The sequence below is a fragment of the Podarcis gaigeae genome (assembly GCF_964106915.1).
Source record: "Podarcis gaigeae genome assembly, chromosome: 4".
Classification (NCBI taxonomy): Eukaryota; Metazoa; Chordata; class Lepidosauria; order Squamata; family Lacertidae; genus Podarcis; species Podarcis gaigeae.
The window spans coordinates 74347009-74357766 of record NC_139677.1 but is presented as its reverse complement, the minus strand read 5'-3'; the positions used below and the strand labels follow the sequence as shown (position 1 = coordinate 74357766).

The 10758-nt window shown below is 40.0% G+C and overlaps 1 protein-coding gene across 2 annotated transcripts; it reads right to left on the bottom strand.

The window, feature by feature from the left end:
• Positions 1-1026: 1026 nt before the first annotated feature.
• Positions 1027-10667, bottom strand: TIPRL (TOR signaling pathway regulator). Of its 2 annotated transcripts, none has more exons than XM_083735025.1 (7): positions 10395-10667; positions 9191-9370; positions 8527-8626; positions 8274-8405; positions 6971-7066; positions 5392-5454; positions 1027-3883 (listed from the first exon to the last, which is right to left on the bottom strand). In XM_083735025.1, the coding sequence occupies exons 1-7, from the start codon at positions 10493-10495 to the stop codon at positions 3749-3751; spliced, it is 807 nt and encodes a 268-aa protein (XP_083591151.1). In that variant the 5' UTR covers positions 10496-10667; the 3' UTR covers positions 1027-3748. The 2 variants fall into 2 exon arrangements, with proteins under 2 accessions (XP_083591151.1, XP_083591150.1); XM_083735024.1 differs by having other exon boundaries at positions 1027-4294; positions 5371-5454; positions 10395-10659.
• Positions 10668-10758: the final 91 nt, after the last annotated feature.

Here is a 10758-nt window from a genome sequence, read left to right as displayed (position 1 = left end):
CTCTCCTGGTTTGAAGATGTTGTGTCTTCCTAAATAACTGGCAGGGCACATTGATTAGTATTCCTGTTTTGCACACTGACTGGGAAATAGCAGCTTAAGCAGGCTAAGGGAGAGATGGAACCCAGATTCACAACTCATGGTGATCAGGTGCAATCCTAGCATTGCTTTTAAAAAGAAAAAAGAAATTTAAATCTGGGTTAGAAGATCTTTTTCAGAGTATTTTCCCCAGATAGATTTTTGTTACTTAAAATCAAAACCCAATTACTAAAAAGTGTCAATAGTTTGGGCCAGTGTGTAAATGTGGTTGTAGCATATACACGCTACCCATCATTAAATGTTTTAACTGTTGCCCCACTGAAGGCTTTCTTAACATACATAGATAGTGATTCTCATGATTTTTGTCTGGACCATAGCATGGGACTGAAGGGTGAAATGGCAACGCCACACTGGCCGCAAACCTAATTGTGCAGTTATTCATTTTAAAATGTTCATGTTAGATGCCAATATGCATTTCCTAATGCTAAACGAGATGTGACTAAATGTAAAGATCCATAGCTGCTCATCTGCTCCTTTCACTGAAGGTTGACAGTGCCATCTTCTGTCTTCTAGATGTACAGCACTAGGGTATAGTATGCAAAATAACACATGGGGGGAGAAAACAGGGTGTTTAAGTGGTATCCCAGTTTTAACTCAGGCATATAAACGGTCAAAACATTCCTTTCCACATGTGATCTTGTAATAGCGTCCACACTGGCCATCGAGGTAGTTATCAGAATACAATCCCACTTGTAGAATTTATGGTCACTATAAGGGAGGTGGTAGTGAGCCTGTGACCCTAAAGATGTTGCTACCAGGACTCCCACCAGCCCTGATCCTTGGCCACACTGGCTAGGGCTGATGGGAACTGGAGTCCAATTGAACAGCTGAACCAGTTTCCCCTTCCTACAACAGCTTTAGATCAATCTAATGTTATTACCAGGCTACTTAAGGAAAATACTTCTTTCTCACAGTAAAGACAACTGGAAGTTGAGAGATTAAAATGTGGCATACATTTTTATTTAGCAACAGCTGGTTATAGTACAAACCCATCACTTATGTGGCTGACTAAAGGACAATACGAGAGGCCTTTGTGTGTGAAAATCTTAAAACTGCTTCTGCACAAATCCCACTGAAATGAAAGGGAGCTATACAGTGCAATTTCCCCCCATTTCAATAGACTTGTGCTAAAGATACTGAGGGTATGTTTAACACAAGAGACTTGCTTGTCTTTCCTTTGTCCTTCAACTTTCTGTATGTATTTTCACCCGGGTTCCTTCCCCAGGTCAAGCAATCATCATCTTTGTTCTGTTTATTATATGACTGGTAATAATGAAAGAAGAGAAAGGTAGCCACAACAAAATTAACAGTTAGTATGAGCAACTGAGATATTCCTAAGAATTACAGAATCAGCTGACCATCTGCATAAATTGTGGTGTTGACACATGCATGTTATTTAAAGGGTAAAACATACTCAGTTCTTTAGAAGAATCGCTTTGCAGTACAAACTGCATCACTGAGTGATTTGCATGAAGTCAAGGTCTTCCATATGCAGGTATGTTCAGTGGTGACCTTTTTACCATTGATCCTTTGGTATCCACCTTTAAAACTCAGCATTCCGATCCTATGCATGTTTACTCAGAAATAAGTCCTACAATGTTCAAGGGAACTCCTGTTAAACATGCATAGCATTTGACTGCTTTGAAACTCCAAAGCAGATAGGTTTTAGAAGTGGGAAAATGTAGAATAGAAAAAGAAATTCTTGCTCACCACTGAAAAATGAATTGGTGGCACAGAAAAACAAGCAAGCCTGAAACAGTTGCTCAGACTCTTCACCGTCATGTGAAACCGAAGAAATACTGTCATGGCAGCAGAAATGCATATGCTATTAGCAGAATATCTCTAAACTTCCACTGCCATTGGAGGGGTGGGAATCCCAACTTAAGTTTTCCTTTGGAGGGGTGGGAAAGCACACCACACACTTCCCCATCTCCTGCAATCAGTACAATTAATCTCTTCTCTTATTAGAAAAAAAAACAACAGGACCATAACAAAGCACATGAAACACAGGTTTTCATCCAATATATATAGCTCATTAGAAAGGCAGGAAAAGGGCTTGGTAGCAGAGTACTCTCAGTAACTTGTTTTCAGTTAAAATATCGATAACTTAAAATTACAAGTTAAACATATTTGAAGTAGACTACTACGAAGTAAATAACTGACACCATATAAAGGAATCTCATGAATTTACATACTCTGGTAATGTAATCAATATTAACTCCCAGGGTTATTATTTTTTAATGGGAGGTAACATGCACCAAGAATATGGTACTGTTCAATCCATTTCAACGATTACTCCCTATTAAAAATGCCTAGCTTGCTTAAGACCAACTCCATCAAAACTGTTAGAAAGCAACCTACCGTGAAACACTACTGGACCAAACTGATTATGCAACTCTTTAGCTTGGATCCAAAGGTATCTTGCACAAATGGAAATGGGACTTCTGCATGCACATTGGAAGCCCTGTCCATTTTTTTTCAATTCCTCTGTTCCACTGCATTTTGAGGGACCCTCAGTCCTCGAGAGTTGCTTTTGGCGGAATGTAGGGCGAGGAGCAAAGAAAGCCCCAATTTGCAAACCGAGTTCCGTTTTGCCTCCAAACTTTTGTTAAATTGCTTTTCCAAGATCTATGAAACGGTCATTGTGTTGTACTTAATGATGTCTGTGAGAGTGGAACAGACTTTTGCTCACACAACAGGACTTCACATTCCCCTTCTCCTCAGTTTGCTCCAGAGGGTGAGATTTTGGAGGTATGCTTGGGTAGGAAAGTAAAATCTTGCTCCATGAGCAGTATACAACGCAGTGCTGCCTTAGTTTCATTTAGAAGGCATCAGCCTAGTTCGCATACCAAATTAAACCATACTTTACACGTCGTTATTTCACCCATGAAATCACCCACCACTTCTGACTAAGCTACACCAACCATAAGTGGAAGCCAAGGTTTCTTCTTTGTTTACCACTCATGGTTTGGCAAGAATCAAATCACAAGCAGAGGGTCACATGTTCCAGCATGTCCAACCCAGGCTTGTTTCCTCCTCTGTGTGCCACAGACAGAAGCCAGGGAGAGCTCATTTATGCAAAACCAGTTTATTTTAAACTACGGTTTAATGTTGCATGTGAACAAGGCCAAATAGTGTTTCTCATGTATTTCTTACTTAAAGACAGACACCGTGCAACTGATTAAAAGAGTAATACCATCCACTGAGATCCAAAAACTTACCAATGTGCTTAGTTCTATGAATCTTATGAAACAAGGCCCTTGTATAACAAAGACTATGTTAAAAGAAAGTTCATAGTAGCTGTACAAGCTTATGAATGAGTCTTGATTTTTCCTAAACCCACTAAACTTTCTTGAAATGCTGTATGCGTCAAAAGAATTACTGGTGATTTGTGGGCTTATTTTCCAATGTCAGGTAATTTCAGTCCAGAACCAGTTTCAGGGCACATTTGAAATAGACACAACGAAAATATTAGCAAAAGTTTGAAATTAGCTCCCTGCTCCTGCCCATCCACAGCTACAGAAATTTTAGTCAGACATCCAAATAGATCTGTATCTAGCAAGTAGATAAATCTTCAGTGACAACGACCGAGGCATTACATGGTCTCCAGAACAAGGTCTGTTTCGAGTCCACAAAATTACGGAGATCCCACTTAAGTGCCTTTTGGTGCTGCTTCAGATTCAGGATGCAAATTCTCGGGGAACTCCAACTTCTCACACATGTTCTCCTTGACAGGTAAATACTGAGCAACCTCATTAGGATCCGTGAAAAGGGGTGGAGGAACATGCTTAAAACCAAAAGAGAAAGAATTATGCAGAGCCCAGCCAAAGAGAAAACATATCTATATACACTTAAAAGGGGCACTGCTAAACTTAAAGTAGAATTATTCATATTGTTAATATAACCTTTACACATATTAACACTACCAAATTTCTGCTTCAAAGCGAGTCTCTCTCCCATAAATGGGCAGCTTGAGAAACATGTTTAGGTAGTGAAAAAGTGCATTACCCTGGAGACTAAAGCTCAGTAAAAAAAAAACTATTAATAAAAAAGGTCTTACTACACGAAATAATTTTTAAATTTAATTTCCCTGGTAATAAAACCTTGTAGATGCTCATGAAAGGTAGCACCTGCCAGTGCCCTATCAAAAAGTGATTTGCATCAAGAAGTTACCAACACTGACAAGAAAAAGACGCTCCTGGGGGGGCCACTAGGGGCGCATCGGAAGATGGCTGACAATAACATCTCTCCAAGGTAATCAGGAGGCTGTGATGGGAGTAAATAGCCTCCCTACCCCCCCAAGATTGTGGGGGGGGCTGCCCTTGCCTGCTGTGCCCTATACCACCCCTGAATTTGTGGGGGTGGGGGCACTAGGCAGAATGCCCTTGTGCGGATCTCGGCGCTCCTGGACGCTGTCTCTGATCCGTGCCTCTAGCTGCAATAACTTCAAAAGAAACAATTAGGAGGAAGTGAATGCACATATTTCAAGGAAGGAGGGGGAGTAAAGACTGCTAACTGAAGAGATCTCTGAAAAACAAGACGGGTTGGAGGAACAAGAATAAATCATGAGAAGATTCACAAAGGCTCGGTATGGCAAAGGGACTGGATGGGGGAGGGGAAAAAACTTTCCTTTCTTTTCTCTATGTGATTAAACAAGAATTCCCCCCCCACACACAAGTCACAAGTCAGAAATGCCATTTTAATGACTTAAACTGTGGATTTATGACTGTGTGGAGATAACTTTCTAACCAAAGCATGTTTTAAGAAGATTGTGGAAAGTATAAGAGCTTTGGAATGACGCAGTAAAAAATACCGTCGCCATGTTGGCAAGTTCTGTCGGAGGACTTAAGTCTGGGAGGAGGAATAGAGTTGTTTTTATATTGTGGGTGAGACTCCTCAGAGGGACTTAAGAGCGACAGATCTGCGAGATGGAAAGAGTGATGTTATTTATGAAAGCGATGATATATGGAAACCATCTTGATATGAGGATTGGACGAACGGAAAAATTCACACAGGATTATAATTGTTGTTTATCTGCTTAAGGAGATTATCAGAAGAGATCATAAAGAAAAAAAGAAAAAAATATACGAACAAGATGAGATGTGGAAACAGCAAGTTAAGACTGGATAGAATTGTGAACATTATTTGGATTGATTTGGACATTAACGCAGTAACAAGATGATCGGAATCCCCCTTCGGAACTTGAAATATGGGTCCCCTCAACAAAAAATTTAAAATTTTAAAACTTATTTTTTTTAAAAAAGAGAAAGTCGCTCATGCTGAAAATGTTAATACCTTTAAGCTTGATATTTTGCTTTCCCTCGAGGTGTATTCCCGTAACATGTAGTGTTTATCAGCCTAGTAAGAAAGAAAACAGCTGAAATGTAACTGCATAAAATAATATATGATTCTACAGACAGACATGTTGGAAGGACTGGTCATGGGGAAGAGGTTAATTCCCGTCATGGACACAAATCACTCCTTGTATGAGATAAGCCAACAGGTGCAGCATCAGCCAAACCAGTTGCTGTGGCAACTGCCCAGTGCCAACTACCAGTATAGAGGTGCTTAAGCTGTATCAGTTCATTTGTCAGTCAGTGAGTCTGTACTTGACTCAAGAGTCTGTATTACATCTTGTATTGCTGGAACAACAGAAATATTTTGCATTTGTCTAGATCTGTATCTGCAAAGCCTTATCTTCCTAGCAGTGGACTATTTTGGACCTTAAGCTGCCTCTGTGTGGTGACTGGAACTGGGGGCCACTTCCACTACGTGGGTATCTCACATCAGATTCCCAGATTTACTTCAATAAATGTGAATACACAGAAATTAAATGTAAATTGACAACGCAGATGGTTGGATTTGAAAACATGCTTTTCCCATTACCATTTAGACTAAACTAAAATAGAAATCTGTTGCATCAGACCTTAAATCGCTATCATTTTCAATGAAGATGAGTTTTTGACATCCTCTAATCTACAAATCTGAACAAGTAATGTACCAATTGTGTCTTTCACCAACAATATCCTTGAAGTAATGAAAATTACCCAGGTCGTATGGAACCAACTAAATCAAGCAAGACCAATTTGAAATAATACCTAACAAATCTTTTCATATCATTTGTGAGTGACAGAATTATTTTGTCTAGTTTTACAGATACTGTTCCATTACATGAATGAAACTTGACAGTTGAACTTGACATCTAGACTTGACAAATGTTCTGGTTACTGAATTTATTAATTTGTATATTAATTTGCATTTATTGCAATGTGTATTTTTGTTTATTCATTTTGAATTTTTGTTTACTGGATTGTCTTTTAAGGTTGTCAACTGCCTTAGGATGGGTATGGAAAGCATATGTGTTTAAAATGGGGGAGAGAGAACACTGAAGGGGGAGAGAGCAAGCTAGTCCCCCCCCCCAAAAAAGGGACTGTACATTTTGCTTCATATTGCAGGATTTACAAATGCTAGGAACTTACTCTTTTTTAAAAAAGAAAGCTAGGAAACCAGAGATTATGGTTACTCCAGGGCAACTCCCCCCCCCCATGCCCTTGCATAAATCTACCAAGGGTGCACAGTTCTAAGGGGACAAAAATCATGTGCAGAGAAGTCTGTACTTAGTCTTCTTAAGACTCCAGGAACCTACTCAAACTAGATTGACAATTCCTAAGAAATAGGAAGCCATCTTCCTGCACCTATCGCGATATCGCTAAAGAGCGCTCTCTCTCTATATATATATCTTTTGTAATGGCTTTGGCTAGACAATATAAATAATAATAATAAACATACAAATCACAGCATATGGCATTTCATTTCTAAATATTAACCATTTTATGGTCTTCAAAACAAAATAAGCATATTAGGATTTCCTTACTTCATGATAAATCCTTGTATCATTCATTCTGATAAGCACACCATCAACTCGCAGGAAAAACCTCAAGAGCACAAAGAAGCTTGAAGGCATTACCCTCTGTGAAAAACAGGAAAAATAATTTGCACTTGCACACATCTACAATATTTTGCTCTTAAAAGGTAAAGGTAGCCCTGACCGTTAGGTCCAGTCACGGACGACTCTGGGGTTGCAGCGCTCATCTCATTCTATAGGCCGAGAGAGCCGACGTTTGTCCTAATAAAAACTTCAGTGTGTAGCTCTTTTTCCACTGTTCAACTAAAATACTTTCTTGTGGATATTTATCCTCTAAAAATGTAAATATTATGCAAGAGTAAAGCTGAACTAAAATGTCTGACCTGTACTCAGTTTTAATACAAAGTCTTACAAAAACAACAACATGCATAGCAATCACAACTTTAGTGTTACAGAATATACATTGTTACAAAGTAATTATTATCAGAAACTCATATTTAAATCTTCAGACAGCATCTCAGATTGCACAAAAATAATAAAGTGCCAACTACAAGTTAGTATCAAGTTAATATCAGTACAGAACTTCAATTGAATCGGAATAGCCTTCACAATATAATAATCTTGTCCTTTTAATGGAACCTCATAAGGTTCCTGTCTCAAAGTCTTAAGCAAAGCAAAAGTTGAGATGGAAACTGCATCCAGCCCATCTTTACTGGTTATTCTGTATTATATTGCTTAATGTCAAAATAGGCTTTTAAGCAATTTACAAGTACTATACACAAACCAATACAGTGGTGCCTCGCAAGACGAAATTAATCTGTTCCGTGAGACTCTTCGTATAGCGGTTTTTTCGTCTTGCGAAGCAAGCCCATTGACAGCTTAGCGGATTAGCGCTATTAGCGGTTTAGCGGCTTTTAGCGGATCAGCTGATAAGCGGCTTAACGGCTTAGGAAAAGGGGGAAAAGGGGGGGGAAACCCGCAGGAACTCGCAAGACATTTCGTCTTGCGAAGCAAGCCCATAGGGAAATTTGTTTTGCGAAGCGCCTCCAAAACGGAAAACCCTTTCGTCTAGCGGGTTTTCCGTCTTGCGAGGCGTTCGTCTTGCGGGGCACCACTGTATATTACTGAGCTTCTGTTGGCCTTTGGGGGGGGGGCGGGGAGATAGAATTAGCTGACATCTAAAAGGAATATCTTTAACACAGAGAAAGAAATGTAAGTTGGGGCACTACACCTTTTCGTTTTTTTCCTTCAGTCAAACTCTAAAGACATTTCCTACTGTAAGATATAACATGTACAAAGTGACCGAACTCACTATTTTTACACTCAGGCTTGAAACTCCATGATCATGAAGTTCATCTTCAAACAGAAGTATTTCCTCAAAGAACATAATCTGTTCCCTGGCTTTTAGTTTCTCTGTATCTATATGTTCTGTTGTGGGAGAAACCTGGAAGAGGCAAAATAATTTAAAAGTTAATGTTTTTTTTTATAAGAGTGCTCTTCAGACATTGTTTAACTGCTTAGTGCCACAAAGTATGCAGCCATTAATAGCAGAATTAAGAACGTACCTTTAACTTTAACGTATCACCTAGAAGAGTTCCTTTGTAATCTGTGGTATAGGTCCAGTCATATGGTTTAACAACTTCCTTTGTGTGCTCAGGCTCAGACCTCAAGGAAAAAGATACACAACTATGTAGCATGTCAGGTTCAGAACCAAAGGATCTCTACAGATAGACCCAGTTTTTTATAGAGGCTATGGAAATGTTGCCTGTATATTTGCAAATTCCAAGAGATGTTGAAGATTGACATAACATTATCAGCTGTACAATATCAGATTAGTTTATTCTAGATTAGAAATCATAGATTGTAAATTTTTTTGCTCAAGTTTTTTGCTCAAAGTTGTTGGCTAGCACATCTGTATTAGCAAGCAGAAATGTCAGAAACCTATTTCATCATAACTAAAGTTGTGGACTCAAGAAGTAATAAATATATGAGACACTGTTAGTGGGTGGTTCCCTGACATCACATTCTCAAAAACCGTGACTCAAGGGAAAGAGAAAATGTACAATAATATGTTGTTTATGTTAAGGGAGAAAGTGACAAGCATTAAGCATTTATTCAGGTTTCCTCTCAAGTGGGTGACATAAAAAGTAAAAATCTAAGCTATTGCTCCAAAGTAGCTGAATGTATTAATTTGTCATATTAGATTAGATTAATCTTATATCTTATTACCTGCTTTCTTGCCACTCCTCTGCACAGGCAACTTTAACCATACCTTGAGTGTTATTTACACATCTTAAGGCATCAGTTGCATTGAACTCTATTCCAAAGAGAGATTCATGTTGAATTCTTAAAACATTGTCTCCAAACATCATTTCTGGAACACAAGGCATGTGTAGTTCTTCAGCTAATCTGCATGGAAACAAAAAAGGTATGTCACTTTGGAACTATTTCACACTTACCACATAATTTAAAACAGAGACATAATTTGTTCTGAAGAATATTACAATATGCCACATCTAATTCCAAATATAGTAACACTGAATCAGCTGTGCTTATTTAAGATGAAATTAGCTCTGGAGAGTTTATCCTTCTCCAAACATGTACGTTCCTTTCATTTTTGGTCTGTCTCATAAGTCCCCAGCTAGACCACAAGTGGTTAATTCACTGGAGGTCGCAATTTACTACAATACCTTAGCAGCACATGGGCACCACAAATACACTTGTCATCAACGTCAGCATTTAACAAGAGGATTTGCCACAAATGTAGCAGCACGCGAAGCGGCCCTCAGAAAGCAAGAAAGTAAACTACAAACATATCACTTATAAATAACTGGTGAAGTGTATATTATCTGATTGATCAGAGGACTTAGTCGTCTGGCAGAAACCTTATACAGTGGTACCTCAGGTTAAGTACTTAATTCGTTCTGGAGGTCCGTTCTTAACCTGAAACTGTTCTTAACCTGAAGCACCACTTTAACTAATGGGGCCTTCTGCTGCTGCTGCACTGCCAGAGCGCAATTTCTGTTCTCATCCTGAAGCAAAGTTCTTAACCTGAAGCACTATTTCTGGGTTAGCGGAGTCTGTAACCTGAAGCGTATGTAACCCGAGGTACCACTTGTAACTTGATTACTTAAAACAGCATGCCAGTTCAGAAACATTACAAGCATCCCCACCCTCCTGCAAAGCGTTTGCTTTCTGCACACTTGGGTTCAGGTGAGATTTTAGGAAAGTGGAAAAGGCTGTTGGTCGGGGGGGGGGTCACTTTACGTTTCAGCTGCCCAGGAAGATTTCCGGGCTTGTTTTCATTGAAATCCCATCAATAAAAGCCGCCGGCCATCCGAATTGGCCCGCTGCAACCTGAAGGGCTCGGCCGACCCAGAAGCGAAGGCTCTGGCGACAGTGTTCCCCAGCATCCCCGGCCCCCGCCTCGCACCTCTCGGCCTCCGACGACTTGATGATGTGGGTCCGAGCGGCCGTCAGCTTCCACGGCCCGAAAGTGAAGTCTCTCCGGCTGCTCTTGAATACGGGCATCATGTTGGCGGCGACTGAAGTAGCATAGAGCGGGAGAGAGAGCGACTTCCGGAGACCCTTCCACGAGGAAAGCCCCGAAAAGGAGCCGTCGGAGGAATGAATTAGTAACGGGGTCTGTTGTTGCTTTTTCCCCCCCTCCCCCAAACAGCCACCTCCGGAACCAGAAAGAACCCTGTTTCCGCTTCCGGGTTCATCACATGTGCGTTGCAAAAGAGGCTGCGGTCTTTTGCTAGTAACATTTCCGGTTCTTGGTTGAAGTCGGTGCC

Coding starts and splice junctions, on each gene's coding strand:
- TIPRL (XM_083735025.1), bottom strand. CDS start 10,495: ATGATGCCCGTATTCAAGAGCAGCCGGAGAGACTTCACTTTCGGGCCG. Junction 8,627..9,190: donor GAGGAGTGGCAAGAAAGCAG/GTAATAAGATAT, acceptor TTTTTCCTTGAG/GTCTGAGCCTGAGCACACAA. Junction 3,884..5,391: donor GCAAAATATCAAGCTTAAAG/GTATTAACATTT, acceptor TTTGGTTTTAAG/CATGTTCCTCCACCCCTTTT.